The following is a 21,190-nucleotide window of genomic DNA, read 5'->3' on the forward strand; positions in this document are numbered from 1 at the left end:
GGGTGTGATAGCTCCCCCAATACACGAAGAGGATCATTTGTTAGGGTCTGTGTTTCAGTGCCCAGACCATACGTCTCTCATCCATGACAAAATAATTAACTTGATAAGTCTGAGTGTACAAGAAGTTGAATTCATGGTAACTTAGCAACATGGAATTCACTTAGTCAGTTTTTGCAACATATCTTACGGAAGTCCGAGTCAGACAAAAAGTTTCCAACTAAACTGTTAAATGTGTCATTTAATACTTGGCCTGTAGGGCAAAGGCCCAACATAGAGGGGATACTAAAGTAGCATCGATAACATGATTCAACTGATTCTTTTCTAAACATGGGACAATAATTTCATGCTTATTGGGGCGCCTGGGTGGCTCAGTCGGTTAAGCATCCGACTTCGGCTCAGGTCACGATCTCTCGGTCCTTGAGTTCGAGCCCCGTGTCGGGCTCTGTGCTGACAGCTCAGAGCCTGGAGCCTGCTTCCGATTCTGTGTCCCCCTCTCTCTCTGACCCTCCCCCGTTCATGCTCTGTCTCTCTCTGTCTCAAAAATAAATAAACGTTGAAAAAAATTTAAAAAAATAATTTCATGCTTATCAGCATTTTCTAAAAATCACTAGGTGTTATAACTGAAGGTCAGCGGATTGTTTTTAATTTTCCACCAGAATTCAGGATTATATGTGTATTTTATGCTGAAATAAGGTGACTGCCTAACCGTGCAAGATTTACAAAATACTCCGAATAAAATCCAAGGCTCCGTCCTGGAGACCCGACACGGACCAGGAGGTAGTGCCCCCAGACCTGTTGTATATTCTCTCTTTGCTGACTTTCTTCCAGCCACACTAGGCTCCTGGCTGTTCTTTGAACACATCAAGCCCGGGTCTGCCTCAGGGTCTTTTCATTTGCTCCTGTTTCTGCCAGCAAAGTTCGCATGTTCTCGCTTGGCTCACTTCATTCCAGTTTCTGCTCAGTGATACCACCTTTTCAGAAAGAGTCTTGCTGACAACCTAACTGAAATGCTCGTCCCCATGATTCTGTATTTTTTTATAGGATTTATTTTTTTTTCCTGATTTATGGTTTTTTCCCTGATCTACTGTGTCCGTAGGATTTACCTACCTTTATATTTTGCATCTGCTCGTGTTTCCTCAACTGTTTTCTTTTACCAGAAGGTGAGTTCTGCTAAAACCAAAATTTTGCCTAACTGGTTCTAGAATAAGACCATGGCACAGAGTAGGAATGCAGTAAACATCTATTGAGTGGATGGAGGTAAATTCTCTTGGAAAAAATCCGTGGACTCTGCATATTAGAGTATTATCAGAAAGCTACTTAGTGTGAATATTTTCCTTAGTCATTAACATTATTTCAGGGTTTTTCTATCTTAAGGGAATAAAGGCCTAAAATTTGAACTTAGAAATATATATTATATATAATTCATTCTCTATCTGTGATATTTATCCCTGCAAAGATTTATTGACATTCAACTGACTCAGAATTGTTTTTTTATATTTATAAAGCCATCTTTTAAAATGAACATTTTAAAAGTTTATTTTATTCATTTTGAGAGCTAGAAAGAGCATGAGCAGGGGAGGGGCAGAAACAGAGACAGACCGAGAGAATCCCAAGCAGGCCCTGAGCTGCCAGTGTGGAGCCCAACTTGGGGCTCGAACCCAGAAACCATGAGATCATGACCCAAGCTGAAATCAAGAACCAGATGCCCAACGAACTGAGCCACCCAGGCGCCCCATAAAAGAAGCATTAAAAAATTTTTTGGGGGGCGCCTGGGTGGCTCAGTCGTTAAGCGTCCGACTTCGGCTTAGGTCATGATCTCGCGGTCCATGAGTTTGAGCCCCGCGTCAGGCTCTGTGCTGACAGCTCAGAGCCTGGAGCCTGTTTCAGATTCTGTCTCCCTCTCTCTCTGCCCCTCCCCTGTTCATGCTCTGTCTCTCTCTGTCTCAAAAATAACGTTAAAAAAAATTTTTTTTTAATTTTTTTTAACGTTTATTTATTTTTGAGAGAGAGAGACAGAGTGCAAGTAGGGGAGGAACAGAAAGAGAGGGAAAATAAACATTTTTAAATGAAATCAAAGGGCGCCTGGGCGGCTCAGTCGGTTAAGCATTTGGCTTCGGCTCAGGTCATGATCTCGCAGTTCGTGAGTTTGAGCCCCACTTCGGCCTCTCTGCTGACAGCCCGGGGCCTGGAGCCTACTTCAGATTCCCCCCTTCTCTCTCTCTTCCCTTCCCTCTCTGCCCCTCCACCACTTGCACTCTCTCTCTCAAAAATAAACATTTTTAAAAAATGAAATCAAGATGCACTCGCTTTGGAAAATATTTGAAATACTAAAAATAACAAGCACAGGTGCCTGGCTGACTCACTCAGTAGACCCAACGACTCTTGATCTGGGAGATGTAAGTTCGAGCCCCACGTTGCGTGTAGAGATTACTTAAAATCTTTTTTTTTAAAGAGGCATGTGGGTGGCTCAGTCATTTAAGCGTCTGGCTCTTGGTTTCAGCTCCTGCAATGATCTTGTGGCTTGTGAGTTTGAGCCCCACATCAGGCTCTGTACTGACAGCATGGAGCCTGCTTGGGATTCTCTCTCTCTCTCTTTCTCTCTCTCTCTCTCTCTGCCCCTCCCCTGCTGGTGTGCGCTCTCTCTCTCTCTCAAATAGATAAACTTTTTAAAAAAATCTTTGAAAAAATAATGAGGAATAAACTTACATCATAATTTCAATACCCCAAAATAACCACTGGTAAATTGTTGAGTTTTTTTAGTGTTATATAAAATTGGAATCTAGTTATTTACCATGGTTTATTATCTGTATCTTTCCGTAAGCAGTTTCATTTAACATTATATCTTAAGCATTTCTCATCATTAAACATCTTCAAACACATAACTTTTAATGTCCTCACAATATTCAATATTATTATGTGTACGTGTCATGTGTTATTTAAACATTACCTTTTCCCCTCATTCTGAAGCATTTTGGTGGCTTTTGGCATTATGATACAATTATAAAAAATACTGTCTTGATTATCTTTGCATGAAATTGGCCATGTATCTTCAGACACATTTTGGTAAAAAAGGTTGAACTTTTTGAAGTGACTAACACAGTATTAATGAAGTGTGCTCTCTCAATGCTAATAAAATATTACACATCCCCATTTATTTAAGGATAAGGTTTTTTTTAATTGTAAGACAGTTGTTATATTAAAATGACTCCCACACATTTTACTTCTTTAACTTGACATTATATCATAGTTTATATCATACTTTTATATCATTATATCATACTTTTCCATGTTACTACCTTTATGTCCAATCTCCCTCATTTCTTTAAACTATTGCATACAATTGATATATGAATGAGCCATCATTTATTTAACCACCATCAACTAATGGATATTTAGTGTTCCCTCCTAGTTTCTCACCAGTATAAATACTGCTACAGTTAAAATGATCTTTGTTCATTTGTGTGAATGTATGGAATTAGAATTGGTAAGTCAACGGTTTTCTGCCTTTTTAGTTTTGAGACATAGTGCCAAATTTCCCTTCACCACAAAAGTTTTGTGAATGTATACTCGCAAAAACAGTAAACGAGAGTTATTTTCCCATCTTTTTCGGCAGCACCGGACCTTTTCATCTCTTACAGTACGATAGATGATATGTGGTGTTTTAATTTGTAATTTTGAGTAAGGTTAGTGAAATTTTGTATGTTTGTTAGCCTTTTGTCTTCTCTGGGATATATTATGAATATTTTCTGTCTTTAACAAGAGATGCAATTAGCAAATATTCTGCGTCAATTCGAAATTATTTACTCCAGCTGATCAAGTTTGGATCAGTTTAGGTAAAAATGTTATCCAACATTTTACTGTTACTTTTGTGTTGTGTTTGCTTTTGCTTTTTTTTTTTTTAATGTTTATTTATTTTTGAGACAGAGAGAGACAGAGCATGAATGGGGGAGGGTCAGAGAGAGAGGGAGACACAGAATCGGAAACAGGCTCCAGGCTCTGAGCCATCAGCCCAGAGCCCGACGCGGGGCTCGAACTCACGGACCGCGAGATCGTGACCTGGCTGAAGTCGGATGCTCAACCGACTGCGCCACCCAGGCGCCCCTGCTTTTGCTTTTTTAAGTAGAGGGATTTCTCTGCCTTTTAAGATTTTTCCATAGGAAAACAAATGTTTAATTTCAAATAGGTATTGTGTTTATATTTATTATTTTTACAAATGGGTTATGTGTCATTAAATTTTAGGAAAGGCGTGCATAGAATTATAAACATAATTTTTTATCTGTAGCATAGGAATGAAAGAATTAATCTATTTCTAGTAGCTCACTTCCTGAGTTCTAAACTTGAGGTATTCACTAAGGTATTTGAGTCTAAGGAATTATTCACTAGAACTACGGTTTATGACAATGAATGTATTATTAACTCTAATATATGTAGTACTGTGGTAATGAGTAGTTTTCCTTTTTTTTTCAATTCCAGCATAATTAACATACAGTGTGATGGTAGTTTCAGGTGCACAATATAGTGATTCAACAGTTCTATACGGTCCTCAGTGCTCAACATGCATGATAAGTGTGCTCTTAATCCCCATCCCTGTTTCACCCGTCCTCCCACGCACCTCCCCCCTGGTAACTATTAGTTTGTTCTCTGGAGTTAAGAGTCTTTCTTGGTTTGTCTGTCATTTTTTTCCTTTGCTCATTTGTGGCTTAAATTCCACATAGGAGTGAAATCACACAGTATCTGTCTTCCCCTGACTTATTTTGTTTAGCATTATACGCTCTAGCCCCATCCATGCTGTTGCAAATGGCAAGATTTCATTATTTTTTATGGCTGAGTAATATTCCATTGAATATATACACCACTTCTTTGTCCATTCACCTCTCAGTGGACATTTGAGCTGCTTCCGTAATTTGGTTATTGTTGCTGCAATAAACAGAGGGGTGCATGTATTCCTTTGAATTAGTGTTTTTATATATGTGGGTAAATACCCAGTAGTGCAACTAATGGATCATAAGATAGTTCTGCTTCTAACTTTGAGGAGCTTCCATACTGGTTTCCACAGTGGCTACACCAGTTTGCATCTCTGCCAGTAGCACACCAGGATTCCTCTTTCTCCACAGCCTCACCAACACTTCTTGTGTCTTGTGTGTTTTAGTTTTAGCCATGCTGACAGGTGTGAGGTGACATCTCATTGTGGCTTTGATTTGCATTTCCCTGATGATGAGTGAGATCGAGCATCTTTTCATGTTTCTGTTGGCTATCTGGATTTCTTTGGAGAAATGTCTGCTTGTGTCTTCTGCCTGTGTGTTTTTAGATTGGGGTGTGTGTGTGTGTGTGTGTGTGTGTGTGTGTGTGTGTGTTGAATTATATAAGTTCTTTATATATTTTGGATACTAACCCTTTATCAGGTATGTCATTTGCAAATATCTTCTCCCATTCCTCGGGTTGTCTTTTGGTTTTGTTGATTATTTCCTTCACTGTGCAGAAAATTTTTATTTTCACATAGTCCCAATAGTTTATTTTTGCTTTTGTTTCCCTTGCTTTAGGAGACATACCTAGAAAAATGTTGCTACAACCAATGTCAGAGAAATTAGTAATGGAGTTTTCTTTTTTTTTAATTTTTAATGTTTATGCGTGAGAGACAGAGAGAGAGAAAGAGCATGAGCAGGGGATTGGCAGAGAAAGAGGGAGACACAGAATCTGAAGCAGGCTCCAGGCTCCGAGCTGTCAGCACAGAGCCTGATGCAGGGGTCGAACCTGTGAATTGTGAGATCATGACCTGAGCCAAAGTTGGATCCTTAACTAATTGAGCCACTCAGGTGCCCCATAATGGGTAGTTCTCTGAAGACCTCCTATCCATTATCTCATTTGACCCTCAGACTAACCTTGAACCTTAAAATGTTGAATGACATGCTTACACTTAAAATCACATTCTGGTTAACATGACTCTGCCTCACTCCAAATTCCTGCTTTTTCTTTTCTTTTTAATAAGTAAATCCACCAATAAGAGGTCCCCTGCCATCATCATATAATAACCTTCTGTTCTTGCTGCTATAACCAACTGAGTTTGAGAAACTCAGCTTCTCCTGTGTATTATAATTGTAACCACTTCTATTTAAGTAGTGATCTGTTCATTCATAAGTTTATTTAACATCCTTGAAATAATCATATAAGTTAGGTAAGACCAAAAATGTGGCTTTTATTTTTACCCAAGAGGAAAACCAATCTCAGGGAAATGGTTTGTTTGAAGTTGACAGTGAATTAATGAAGAGCCGGATTCAGAATGTAGGGCTTAGAGTTTCAGATGTACCCTGGTGATCTGCCACTTGCCAAATTAAATGTATAGAATTTGATATATTAATAGCCCCTACATAAATAAAGTTGACAATGAAACAGAAAACAGAAGCACAGTCTTTTTCCATCTGCCTGACATTTTACATTTCTTCGTTGCAAAACAGGCCATAGGAATATCAGCCTGTACATTTATGAGATTTCATTTATAGATTCCATCTATCCGAGAATATAATGGCTGTTTGAGTTTTCCTGGGCCAAAAATCTCTAAAAAAGACCACAAAATGAAAGTGATAAGAAACACACGTGTGCACGCACATGCACACACACACACACACACACACACACACACACACACACAGAGCCACCGCTGACTCTAAGATAGAAATATTAAGGAGGTTTGAAGTGCATGGACAGGCTCCAAGACTGACACATCTTCAGCGAGGCCAGGATCATTTAGGACTGTTTTCTGTTTTAATTATACTAGAGAAGACGCACCTAGGTGGCTCAGTCAGTTAAGCATCTGACTGTTAATTTCAGCTCAGGTCATGATCCCAGGGTCGTGGGATCAAGCCCCGCACTGGGCTCCATGCAGAGCCTAGAGCCAGCTGAGATTCTCTCTCTCTCTCTCTCTCTCTCTCTCTCTCTCTCTCTCTCTCTCTCTCCCTCTGCTCCTCTGCTCATGCACTCATGTGTGCACTCTCTCTCTCTCTTTCTAAATAGATATATGCATATATATATTTATTTTTTGTATTTATATATACAATATATATTTATAACAATATATTGTTAGTGTTAATATTCACACTTTGGTATCATATTTTATAAATTAAACGTTCACTTTTTTCAAACATATGCATTTGTTAATTAATTGTATTATTCTTATTTCTAATGGAAAATCACCTTAATTTAAATGGAAATCAGTCAGAAGTTGAAATCACTTAATAAATTTGCCTTCTGACGGGATTCGCAGGGGTCCCCGTATGTACCTCCATTCCAGATTGCCACATCTGGGAGCATTACTTAGTATATTTCACAACCTTTGTGTGGCACAGATACCTATTTCTTCCCAAGTGTGCGTCCAGAATTGTTATCGCTGAGAGGTGGTGATGTGTTGTTTGCCCGTCAGTAAGGCTTCCCTCAAAGTTGCTTTTCCTTAGGGTGGTGATGAGTTGTTAGTCTTTCAAAAATCTTTTTTGTTCAGTTCTGATCCATCTGCGAGAGTAATGCAATCAGAAGGCTCGCCCGTGACAATGAAATGGTTTTTCCCAGTGATGAGCTGTCTAGGTCTGCTAAGGATCTAACGAAACCCACTAAGGGCTACCTCTTTCCCACCCTGTTTATTCTTTTTTTAAAATTTTGTTAAACATTTTTTCATTTTTGAGAGACAGGCACGGGCAGAGGAGGGGCAGAGAGAGAGGGAGAAGCAGGCTCCAGGCTCTGAGCTGTCAGCACAGAGCCCAAGGTGGGGCTAGAACCACAGACCAGGAGATCATGACCTCAGCTGAAGTCGGTCACTTAACCGAGACCGCCCCCCCTCCCCCCGCCCCCAGCGTCGCTCCCACTCTGTTGAAAAGAGTTGAGCCAACTGCTTTCAGTAATGAAATTATTGTGTGGCAGGCTGTGTGCTACACCGGCCTCTTAGACCCTCTCGCTTAACTTCGTCTGGGAAGAAATGTAGGTTGAACTGGTCACTAACATTGGCTGCATATATGTCTTCTCTCTTGAAACAGCTCAATGGTTATTCGGGACTTAACCTTACGCAGTGCTGCTAGCTTTGGCTCCTTCCACCTGATCCGTCTCCTCTACGACGAGTACATGTTCTACTTAGTAGAGCATCGTGTTGCTCAGGCAACAGGAGAAACACCCATTGCAGTCATGGGCGAGGTAAGAGAGGCCGCAAGAGCCGTGACTCACGGGGCTTTGAGAAAAGAAACTGAATTTCATTTTAACTTAAATATATTATTTACTGATGAAAACAATTGTTTCTGACCATGGAGGAAGATCCTGAGGGACTGTAGAGTTATTAAAGGGGGGGGGGGGTCCTTCAATCCCTCTTATATTTACTTTCTTAATGAAAAGATTTCTAAAATTACAAATTATATCACGTGAAAGTTCGAGGGCTGTTTCAGTATGTTGTAAAGGTGTCTATGGAAAGGAAAAGTTTGAGAATCACTGGCCTGAACAGTGATTGAACAGAAAATAAGTGATTGAACCTCCATTGAAGAGAAAATAAGAAATATTGATGTTTCTGGTAAGGTGCAGGGCTACAAACACAGAGGGCAGAATTAAATATGTATTTTGTAGACTCTTCCTCCAAGTGCCCAGGAACAGAAGAAATGATCCAATTTCAGAAGGCTAGTAATAGTGATGGTGGTGAGGATAGCTAACATTTTGGGGATACTTACTATGTGTCAGGCACAGTTTGAGAACCTTTATAGGTGACAGAGAATTGGACACTTAGCTTTTTGAGGTAGGTACCACGTTATCCTATTCTACAGTGCGTTTCTGAGGTTGATGTGGAAAGCTAAGGACACAGGTGAAATGGTTATGTGGCTGATGCGTGGTGGAGACCTGTTTCAAAGACTCAGACTCTGATTTTCGAACCCCGGCTTCTAATTGCTAAAGATAGAAAGAAAAAAAAAGTAACTCCAGAATTTTTAAATTTTTTTTAACGTTTATCTATTTTTGAGACGGAGAGAGACAGAGCATGAACGGGGGAGGGTCAGAGAGAGAGGGAGACACAGAATCTGAAGCAGGCTCCAGGCTCTGAGCTGTCAGCACAGAGCCCGACGCGGGGCTCGAGCTCACGGACCATGAGATCATGACCTGAGCCGAAGTCGGATGCCCAACCGACTGAGCCACCCAGGCGCCCCATCTTCAGAATTTTTAGATAGAAAATAAAAATATCTTATTTTCAGCGAGCGTCAAAAAGCTGATACTCTGATGTAAATTTACACAAGGATTGGTTAATATGATGAGGAATAGATACAAATCCTCCAGTAATTCTGCAGCAGTGTATTTTGTTGTACTGAATCGGGGGTCCTTCCGACGTTCCTAGATTATGCACCAAATTTGGCCATATTACAAATTACCCAAAGCAGTAAAGAAGACATGTGCCTTTTAAAGCTGTGTGTATGTGCTTGTTTAAATTTAAAGTCAAAATAATTATGAGACCCTTTTCCTAGCTTAAGAAATAAGATAATAAAGGTATAAATTAAAAATACATTAAAATACCTCAAGGACCTTTATAAGTGCTCTAATACAAATAAAATACATGTCAGACTTATTCAGAATGTTCTTGAAAAGATTCCTTTGTCCCTCTTTAAAATCCCTCGCTGTGCGCTGATGTGTTATGTGTTTGTAAGACGCTCAATGGTGCTTTTGCTTTAATGATGCCAACGATGTATATATGTGTGTGAGATTTAGCAAGAATCGCTGAGATAGGTGGGACCTCATGGAACCAAAACCATCTGGCCTTTTCTTAGATTTGACCTCCCCTTAGTGCCTTTTTCAGTAGTTATCTTACAGATACCTGGTTGCCAAATGCCCAGTTGGTGCGTGGATTAAGTACTGTAAGTTTTCTCAAGTCAGGGCCCAACACCTTGGAAACAGACATGCCTCTTGGTCTGTTTAACATGTCTGCCAACCACCTCGTATGTTCCGGGGACTTCTTTAAGAAGATGGTCAGGATAATGGTAACAGGGATTCTAATTAATACCATGTGACTAATCATCAGGTGTGTGGTCTTTGCTTCCCTCACATCTCGAGGGAAGAAGGGCAGTGGGCAGGTGCCGGTCACACAGTGTGAAGACTGAGAAACCCCCTCACAGGCTTGTGTGGGTGTTGCTGGCTCAGCAGGGTCAAAACGGTCTTACGTAGTCAGTGCTGCCAATTAACCATCCCCATAGGCATTCTGTTTTCTTTTTCTTTTTTTTTTTTACTATATGTAAACAATGTAGATGAATATGACAGATTCCCCCATGAGGTAAAGATATAATATGAGTAAAGATCTAGATCAGAAAATATGGTGTAAGACACCTGTGTGAGCTCCGCAATCTAATACACACACCTCTTGATTTCTTTGCCTACTCTCTCCCTTACCCGATTTATAGGACAATCCTTTGAGCTGTCTTTACTCATCCATTATTCAGCCCAAGCCAATTAAGCGTAGTTTTCTAGGTTTGTTCTCCCCATACAACGCTGATGGACTCCTAACGTCTGTTGGCCATAATAGACCCGTAGATCATAGTCATATTAGCGTCTCTGAAATTTCTCAATTCTTGAAAGGAGGAGAAGGAAATTCAAGAAAAAGGAAAGGCTGTTTTCTCATGTGTCCCTCCCATGTTATCCCGTGCCTACACTAGAAATCAGATTGGAGGTTAAAAAATAAATAAAAAGGGGGGGGCTTCTGCATGTTGAGGCTCAGTTGCATTAGCCCCTTAGGTGGTTGCCCTTTTCAGACACCAAGTCCAGAAGTGCCTGTGGGGGCAACACCTCGGGCCCAAATCCACTGAAATCCATAAAAGTCACCCTTACCCTCAATCGCAGCAATTGGTTTTCAATCATCAGTCACAACAGCAACCACAAACCCAATAATAGTTCTTACTATTTATTCATTACATACTTAATGAAATCAAACTCTTGATCTGTCTACCAATGGCTCCTTCCCAGTAAATGGTACCACGATTCTCCCAGTTGATCATGCTGGACACCTGGGCATCCTCTTTTACATGTCTTTCTGTCTGGACCCCTATGTCCACCCTGTTACTAAATCTGTTCTTTCCCAAACCTCCCCTAGTACAGTCAGTATTGTCTTATGAAAGGGCCAAGGTGGTTGTGTTATCCCTACTTAAAACCCATCATTGGTATTCTCTTCCGTTAGGTAAGGAACAAAATTCTTTGCTTGGTGCACGAGGTGATACATGATCTGGCCCTGCCTCTCCGATTAACCTCAACCTCCCTCCTCCTATTCCTTTTGTTGCAATCACAGTGGTCTTTGCTCTGTTCTTATTCACCAAGCTTTTCTCATCATTGGCCCACTGTGTCAATGGTTCTTTCTACCAGGAATATTCTGCCCAACTCCCCCTTGCTCATGCTAAGTCCTACATCATGTCTTAAATATCAGTTCCTCAGGGGAGCCCAGTTCCCCCTCCCCCCCACTACCTTAGATACCCCCGTTCTCTCTGATCTGTACATTTACTTTTCATTCTAGAACCTACACCACACTAATTGCATGGTTCTTTGTATGATGTGTGTAACCAAAGATTTAATGCCCTGGAAAAAATGAGCACTTTGAGTCCGGAGAACTGAATTCTCCTGATGGTTCTGACATTTATAGTGGTATAATCTTGGGCAAATCTTGTTCACCGATGTTGACTCTCAGACTTACCTCTGAAATTTATTTGTTCATTTGTTTAATACATATTTTTTATATAAAAAGCAATTTTTTAATGTTTATTCTAGAGGGAGAAAGAGAGCATGAGCAGGGAGGGGCGGGGGCAGAGAGAGTGGGAGAATCCAAAGCAGGCTCCAGGCTCTGAGCTGTCAGCACAGACCCCGATGTGGGCCTCGAACCCATGAACTGTGAGATCATGACCTGAGCCAAAGTTGGATGCTTAACTGACTGAGCCGCCCAGGTGCCTCTGTTTAGCAGATATTTCTTACATACCTACTCTAGACCAAATGCTGTAATGATTAGGTTATAATAATGAACAAAAGAGATTTTGACCTCGCATTCAAGAAGCTTACATTTTAGTTTTTGAATTTATATTTACTAAATATTCACAAAACTGTAGAGCTACAGAATTAAAGAGAAATAGGAATGCTCGAAGCATGAGGCCTTCATCTAGCCTGGGAGGGCCAGGGAAGGCTCCCCCCCGCCCTCCAGAAATGATGTTTGAAGTGATACCTAAAGGGCAAAAAGAGTTCATAACTGTGTGAAGTTGGTGAGAATTGGGGGATAAGGGGTGGAGACCACCACAGGCACACAGGTCCTACCTGAAATGGAAGGGAGCATGGCCAAGGGGAAGCTTTCGTGGAAAATCTGAAGGTCAGACACCAGCAAGACCCAATATATACCATCAAATTCAGTCAACAAGAAGTCGAATTGGATCAGGAAAGAAACCCAAAAATTTCAAGCGACGTGCATACTACTTATGTGACGGGCCCTGTTCTAAGTGCTTTGTGGCTATTAACTTAATATCTCACAACAACCCTATAAATGAAAATTATTATACCTGTTTAAAAAGTTTTTTTAATGTTTATTTTTGAGGGGGGGGGGCAGGGGCAGAGAGAGGGGGACACAGAATCCCAAGCAGGCTCCAGGCTCTGAGCTGTCAACGCAGAGCCTGACGCGGGGCTCAAACTCACGGACCACGAGATCATGACCTGAGCCGAAGTCGGACGCTTAACCGACCGAGCCACCCAGGCGCCCCTTATTATACCTGTTTTACAGATGATGACATGAGACACAGAGCCGTCAGGTAGCTCGCCTAAGGTCACCCAACCCTTAAGTGGTGAGATCAGGCTCCAAAACCAAGCAGTCTGGCCCCCAAGTTCTTGCTGTTAAACCACCATGCTCGTCACCTGCTGCACGAATGGGGGTGGGGCGAGCAAAAACACTGCAGAATGGGGGACGGGAGCAAGAACAGTTGGGAAGTCAGCGAGAAGAAGCCTGGGAAGTAGTCACAAACTTGGCTGGACCGTCGGTTTTTGCCTTGCGCGCACATTATTTGGCGGACAGCCAGCTAGATCCAGAAGCAAGGGGGAGAGGTTGTCCCTGAAAGCAACTTAGGGACAGTTAATGTATCTTCATTAATGAGAATTCAACAGGTACTTTTGAGGATTAACAATTGTTTACATGCTTTGAGCAGGCAGGAGAGACCGATACCCGTTGCACACACAAGCACGGTATACGGGTGTACAAAACTACTGTTTTTTGCATCCCCGTTAACACTACCATTTCGGTTGACGTGCAGACCACCATGCAATGGCGCCCCCAGAGGAAACGGATAGCGCATCACAGCCCAACACGTTTTCTTCTAAATGTCAGTCAGCTGCCACAGTAATGCTGACTAGTAAGTTATTTAAAGCATGTGCAATTTCAGAGCTTCAGGATTATATTTTTTGCCTGGGTGGTAAAAAGGAAACAGAACTTATTTACTGCTAAAATTATATACCTTTTTGAACTTTAATATTATAAATATACCCACAGACTCTCTGGGAGTGGTGCAATTTTAGGAGCAGGAATAAAACAGAATAAGCAAGTTGCAGCTGTTTGCACACCTGTTAAATAAAAAATTTTTTAAACTCAGGGCTTTCTGCACAGCTCTGAGTGGAAAACTATCCTTTTATTTGAATTTTAGGACTCTTTGGAATCAATTTGGGAGTTTATGGTATGTGTGCTTTTTTTCCTCAAAATAGACAGAGTCCATTAATACATTCTCTGAATCTATAAATTTTAGTTGCTTTGTAAAACGATTTTCTGTGATAAATATTGTTACCTTTAATTTATTAAACATATTTCAATTCTCTTTGTCATAATCTCATTATACTTAATATTACATCTGAGCCGCCCATATAACCAATTTTTTGAAATAAAAAGTAGAAACCAAAAGATGCTTTACTTATTCAGATATGAATGTCAACATAAAAAAAGATGATACTTTAGTAATATTTTTAGGGAAAAAAATGGAAGATCCCTTAAGAATATACCATCCAAAGAAAAATGTGAATTTATCAAAGTTGATGTACTCAAAGTAGACGAGAAAAAAATCTTCAAAACCTAAAAATTGGAGAAGAGCAATAATAATTCCACAGGCAAGCTTTTAGGATAAAAGTTGGGTGAAAAAGTTCCATTTGGTAGAAGGATAATCGTGATAAATAAGCATGGATTCTTAAGGCAAAATCAATTTAATGAAAGATAAATTTCAGTGACTTTACTCCAGTGCAACTAGGGAATACACTGAAAACGTACCTGTGGAATAATAGATGTGCTCTAGAATATTTTAAAATGAATGAATTGCACCACAAGTTACAATCATTTGCAGCAAAAAGCTATCTTGGAACGGCAGGAGCTTAAAAAATGTAATGAATACTTGTCGAAAGTGATATCACTTATTCTTTATAATAAAGTTTATTCGTATGTACTAAGTTTTTCTAATTAATTAATATAGGAACTGCCTCGTGATAATCACTGTGCGAAATGTTTCACATTCTTATTTAATATTCTCCAGAACCTTGCAAAAGATGGGAAAACAGGTTGAAAGTTTCCCCGAAGCAGAGCCAGCATGCGGCAGAAAGCAGGACCGTATCATTCCAAATCGCCACATGTGGGCTCCGTTCCGTTCACATTTTAGTATCTCACCGTACAATTTTTTTGCAGACCGATTCAAACTTACTTCCGTCTGTACTGTTCAGCTCCCCCAAAGATGCACACATTCACCGTCACACACGCACCAGATGCCTAGTGTGGAAGCTTTCATTGTTTTGTCCCAGGGTTTCTTCTCTGCATTCCAGGATGCACCCTGATGGTCCCACCACCCTTTCCCTCCCTACTGTTTGTTCGTAGACGTCTAGAATATGCAAACTCACTGGAATATTAGCCTAAGCAAATTGTAACTGGAAAGCTTAGTCTGCTGGGAAGCAGCTCCAACGATAAATTACACCCTTCAGCTCCTCTGCGCCCACCCACAGACCGGACCTAAGTCAGAATCATCATTTTGGAATTTGGAGTTTGCTTTTAGCTGTAAATGTGCTCCTTTACATGAGCTCAATTCTGACAGCTTGACAATAAATCATCAAAGTGACCTCCCGGAGCAGAGGCATGGGAGGCCTTTCTTCTACACCTTCCTAAGAATTGGCTTTGTAGAAGCTCTCCCATTCTTCCTTCTCTTTCCTGGTTTGTCGTTCTGTTCCTTTCTTTCTCTGAGTGTGCGAAAAGCACCTGTTGACTCAGCCGCCCAGGGCCACAGCCCTTTCCTTTGGGACTCCTGCTCTTTAGCAACCTGGACTTGATTTCCTTCCTGCTTGCTCTGGGCTGTAACCCCATCTCTTAGGCTCTTCGAAGAATAGACTTTCGCTTATAACTGTGGTCGAAACACAGGCTTCTAATAGGTGCTCAAAAGACATTCAAGAAAGGAGGTGTAGGGGCTCTTGGGTGGTGCAGTCAGTTGAGCGTCTGACTCTTGGTTTAGGCTCAAGTCATGATCTCATGGTTTGTGAGATAGAGCCCGGAAAGTGCTTGGGATTCCCTCCCCACTGCTCTCTCTGCCCGTCCCCTGCCCTCACTCTCTCTGTCTCTCGAAATAAAGAAACATTAAAAAAAAAAAAAAAAAAAAAAAAAGGAAGTACAAAAGAATGATGGAAAGACAGATTGCCAATGTGTAGAACTTCTCACTCGATTTCATGATTTACCTACTGGATTCTTTTATCAGGAGAAAAAAACTTCTAGACCAAGAAGTGCTCCTTCTCCCTAAGATGTGTCTGTCAACATTTCAGAGACCCTCTGTACCAAGCCAGGCATTCATAAGTGCTTTCAACTAGAGATTAGTTCCCCTAAAGCGTTCAGAAGTGGGAAAAGAAGATAAAATAGTTCAAGAATTCTTCATGTACTTCAAGAACTAAAATGGTCATTGGACACATCAGGAAAGAAATCTCGGCACCCTGTTCTCTTCAGCAAAGTCCACCCCTGGGCTATTTTGCTTAGGAAAAGAGTGAGCCTGAGATCCCCAACCGACCACAGGGCCAGCAAGGCGTGGGAGATCCTGCGGCACAGATTAGGCATGACAGCTCCCTCTGCTGGCCACCTCGACACTCTTATCCCCTGCCCTGTCCAGGTGGCTCTGGCCTTGCCATTGTCTTTCTGGTAGTTTTGCTCACAAACAGGCGACGAGGGTGCTTACTGGTCCTTCCATAAAGAAACGGCTCTCGTTTGAGATCACAAGTGCCTCAATTCACAGGAGTCGTTTTCGACTTTTCACCATCACTGTATAAAATACACTTCCGTAAATACGATTTTCTCCAAGTGTGTAGGCCAGATGTTTTGATACTAGAAGCACTTCAAACCTGACTCAGGCTACTTGGCACAAAGAGGACATGTTTGCATGCCCCAGCCAGCCTCCACTGTCTGTCCGGTTAATAATTTCTGCAAAAGTGGGCATCTGGGTAGCTTAGTCACTTAAGCGTCCGACTTTGGCTCGGGTCATGGTCTTGCGATTTGTGAGTTCGAGCCCCATATCGGGCTCTGTGCTGACAGCTCAGAACCTGGAGCCTGCTTCCTTTTCTGTGTCTGCCTCTCTCTGCCCTTCCCCCTTCCCCTCCCTCCCTCTCTCCCTCCTTCTGTCTCTCTCATTCTCTCTCTCTCAAAAATAAACATCAAAGAAAAAAATTAAAATAATTTCTGCAAAAGAGGGGTGGTAGAATTAAAATTAAGAAATATCTCCCCTCAGGTAATAAACTGATGCCAAGGTTTCCTCTTAGACGATGAAGGTAGCCTCACATGAAGCCTGTCTTAAGTTAGGTTCTTTCTTTGGAACCCATGGTTTTATTTCCATAAAGCATATGCTTCTCAGCTCAGCCCCTAATATTTGCGGAGCCTAAGGTACCCTATGTCTTAACATTTCAAAAGTTATGAGTCGAACTCTAAGTAAAATCTATTCCGTCCAGCTGGGTTGATAAATATGCCTTGATAACAACTTGGAAGGCTATGTTTAAATGTAAGATTCTCAGGCTCCCCGTGGATCTGTGCGAGAAGATAATGACATAGACCTAGCCAGCCCCTGACCCAGCATCCAGCCCCAGACCACTTCTCTTAGGCATCACTCCCGATCCCATGCTGTGAATACCTCTGAACAACTCACGCCAACGTTCAGGTTGTGTCCAGCCTTGGCAAACCTCTGCCCCTCGTTGGCTCTCCCTTTTTTCTTCTGAAGAGTGCACTTGGAGAAGAAATCTGCACGAAGGGAACTCAAGGCCTTTACATAGGGAGTTCCAAGGTCTTAGATAACACAAGTATGGTCTGAGGGGTGGGAGGGACAGATAGCCACCAAGAGAACACCTCTACTTGGCCCAATGATTTCCCTACACCGCAGAGAGGGCCACAGCCACAGGAAAGCCAAGGCGAGGCTCTTTATAACATGGGTCTCCGGACAGAGGCCCTTCTTGGTTTGGCCTAACGATCCTTATCGTTCAGCGTTCCTGTTGTTGAAAATAGTTCCTGTTGTTTCTTCAAGAGGAACTAAGGCTTCTATTCTTACTTCACGAATGCTTCTTAGAGATTTGGAAACAGGGTAAAGGTACATGTGTCACTGGGTTCCCAGGGGGTGGAGGGGAACAAAAAATGACTGAACGGTTAGACCCGGGATGAAAATATGCTACCTGCGTACAGGGCGACCCACAGCACATGTTGCCAGTATACCTGGCTAGTCCGAAGGAGCAGGACCAACAGCAATTGTAGGGCCCCTTTGGCTTCGGTTTGAAGCAAACTGGCAGAAATCTCGGCCATTGACAACACCATTTGGAAATACATTGGAAAAGACACTCACAGAAAGAAAAGTCACCAAAGGAACATGGGATTTTACCAAATGTAGCATAAGCATTCCTTGCACATTTTGTAAAATTGGAAATCACTGTAAAATCAGCGACTCTTTTCCTCCGTTGTGAAACCCTGTACCGATGCTAAATGTAAAATGCTTTGATTGATTTGGTTCTCATTTGGAAGACATTTCAAGAAAATAATAATGCTCCCAAATCCCCCAAAAATCCCAAAATCCCAAAATCTTAATCATAAGATTAAAATTCCAAGACCTCTCTCGCCACCACCCATAACGTCCAGAAGAGTTGCCACTAACTAATCCTTTTGTGATAAGTTCTATGAACTTCAGGCGGCAGAACTGAAATACGAGATTGCCCAGCTCCATTGGAGCTGTAAAGTTAACAACGTGATGAAGTTGTAAAAACTCAACTTGTACAGTTCAGAACTTCACGAAGTTCGAGTTAAGTGTGGAATGTTGAAAGATTAGAGTTGGGTCAGGAAGTTCCAAACCTGCCTGTGAACTATCTTGTTGCTTCTATAGGGAAGGAAAGCTTTAAAGCTCTCAATTCCTTTGTTGACTTCTCAGAAGACCAGAGAGAGAGAGAGAGAGAGAGAGAAGAGAGAGAGGAGAGAGTCAACTGGTTGGGCCAGGATTTACATGCTGATATTCATCTGAGTTCATCAGCAATTTCTCATGATGTGATCATCCCCATTCTACTAAACATAAAACACACACACACACACACACACACACACACACACCCCATCCATGTTTAGGACACCCTTCTCATGGTATTTGCTTGAATCATTAAAGCCTTGGTCAGCACATAAGCCATCTTCAACTGCAGCCCTTGATGGAGCTCATAGTGTCAGACTCTCAAGTCAAGGTCTAAGGACACTTCCCTTCTCAGGCAACACATCTTGTGGTCCCACTCAGCTACAGCCATTTTATTTGAAGTCACCATCTTTATAGCCTTACGGTTGCATGGAATTCTGAGACTTCGTCACTAGTATTGGAAAGTTGAGTTTGAAGCCAGTAGACCCTGTGTGTTTCACAAAAAGGAAATCTAAGGATCAAAGAGTAACATGTCTGGAATCCCATAGCTGGTAGTGGTAGACTTGTGGTTCAAAGCCGGGTCAGGCTGGCCCATGTTGTTCTTCTCTACCATGCTGGTGCCTGTTTTCCACTTAATGCCTTTGCAACCTGGGCAAGATATATTCTTGCTTTAGTCTTAGTTTTCTCACCAACAAAATAAGCATGAGGAATTTCTTCCCAAGCCTGTTGTGAGGATAAAATTAGATGGGTATGCAGTTAGGCACAGGTAAGTAGGGGTAGGTAGATGGATGGAGTGGATGGTCGGGGGGGGGGGGGCAGATTGGCACATATTAGGTACCTAATTTTTTTCTGGTTCCATTTCGTTTCCACAAGGATAGATAGATAGATAGGTCATTGATAGATACATACATACATACATATGTACATACACACGTAGATCTGAAGCTGTGTGTATTACTCAGAGAGACTGTATTTTGATTGTCTTCGACTCCAGGGCAGATTTTTCAGTATTGATTCTATGCTGATCGTGTACACCATTAGACCTTCATGGTTTCGACCATACAAAGATGAGCTTAGAAGCTGAAATTCATGAAACAGATCATATAAAGGCATGTGGAGGCTTTAATAAAATTATTTTGCAAGGGGAAAAATAGCCTGTACACAAATTTGAATGTTGAGACAAATGATTCGTGGAATTATGAAGACTCCGACAGCATTCTTTGGGTTGGAGCCAAAGTGGTAATCAGAGGCAAAGTAATTCAATGATCTGGAAAACAGAGCCAACCAAATAGAATGTAGAAATAAGTCATTTAGAAAAAAGATGGCAATATTAGGGAAGACGTATAATCATAATTAGACAATCATAGCTAGAGTTGTATCAAATTTGAACTAGTAGGAATGAATGAAAGGTCTTGTGAAATGGGGAGAAAGTGTTATATATACAGTTACTGTCTCTGTGTAATTTATTCAAGTTAAAGGGTAAAAGTAAGTTCCAAAGAGACATCTTATTCCAACTAGGAGATAGAAACCACTTCAGAGAATTTTACAGTTCTCTATTCTTAGTGCCTATGACAGCTTAAAGATCTTCTTTCCTAGAGCAAGCAGTTCATTGGCAGAAACTGGAAAAATGTACAGTTACACACACGCGTACGTAATTTCTTCCCTACACGCGTGTATCAAAGGTTACCGCTGTGGCAGAACTGGGGAGCGGGATGAGATCGAAGCATCACTTTATCTGAATAGATTTTGTGAATCTATGTAGCGACTGACCCTGTGAGTAGCTGAGGCCCTCATATGAGCTGTCGTTTCTAGTGAAAACTTTCGACTCTTTGGCGTATCAGCTGCTAATGACCTTGGCCCCCAGGTCAGCAGGCATGCCCAGGGTCACGTGGTAAAGTTCACTGCGGGTTCTGCTGCATATGCTCCCTATGGTCACTTCCTTCAGCAGCTAAGCACCTGCCAGCACGTTGGCATCTGGCTGCCGGTCTATACGGCGTAGATCCCTGCAGAACCATCAGGTTGCCCCGATACACGGGGGCTCTCTGGGGTCCTGGTAAACTTTTTGCATGCACGTATGATTTCAGCCAGCGTGCCGTAAAAACTTTCAGACGGATAGGAAGTTATATATAAAATTCAAAGTCTGTCAATGAAAACTGAAGCACGTGCGCCCCCCCCCGACCAGTGACAAATCTGTCCTAGAAGACGAACTCGTGGCCACGTACTATCCCACCTCACCCCCAGTGAAGACCACAGAAGACAGAACTGAGGAAAAATATCAGTGTGTTCTGAACGGCTTAACCCGGAGGCTGTGTTTCCCCTAATAATGGGGGGGGGGGGGGGAAGTAAAATGGTTTCTATTCAGGCAGATGTAGCAGGTTTTACAAAATATCTTAGATATGAATGGCAGGCAATATCAGGGGCGCCCAAAGATGTCTGCATCCCAATCCCTGGGACCTGTGAATGTGTTAGGTTACAGACACAATTAAGGTTACTAATTAATTGACGTTAAAATGAGATTATCATGGATTATCTGGGTGGGCCCAGTGTGATCACAAAGGGCCCTTAAAAGTGGAAGGCAGGCGGGGGTGCCTGGGTGGTTCAGTCGGTTAAGTGTCCGACTTGTGATTTCAGCTCAGGTCATGATCTCACCGTTCGTGAGTTCGAGCCCTGTCGGTCTCCATGCTGACAGCACAGAGCCTGCTTGGGATTCTCTCTCCTCCTCTCTCTGCCCCTCCCCTACCCCCCCCCCCCCAAAGAAATAAACTGTGGCTGGCTCTCAGAATGGAAGGGGGGCATACCACATGCCACGGGTT

General features: G+C 41.9%; 1 protein-coding gene across 12 annotated transcripts in view; it reads left to right on the top strand.

Annotated features, from left to right (window-relative positions):
* The window catches only part of RFX3 (regulatory factor X3), a 298,993-nt gene that overhangs the window by 261,180 nt on the left and 16,623 nt on the right, over positions 1 to 21,190 (top strand). For all 12 annotated transcript variants that reach the window (XM_086684922.1, XM_086684915.1, XM_086684918.1 and 9 more), the window contains one exon: positions 8,019 to 8,172. In XM_086684922.1, coding sequence (XP_086541048.1) covers positions 8,019 to 8,172 — 154 coding nt within the window. The remainder of the gene's footprint in view (positions 1 to 8,018; positions 8,173 to 21,190) is intronic.

This window comes from Puma concolor, chromosome D4 (genome assembly GCF_028749965.1).
Source record: "Puma concolor isolate L17-30 chromosome D4, mPumCon1.1.hap2, whole genome shotgun sequence".
NCBI lineage: Eukaryota > Metazoa > Chordata > Mammalia > Carnivora > Felidae > Puma > Puma concolor.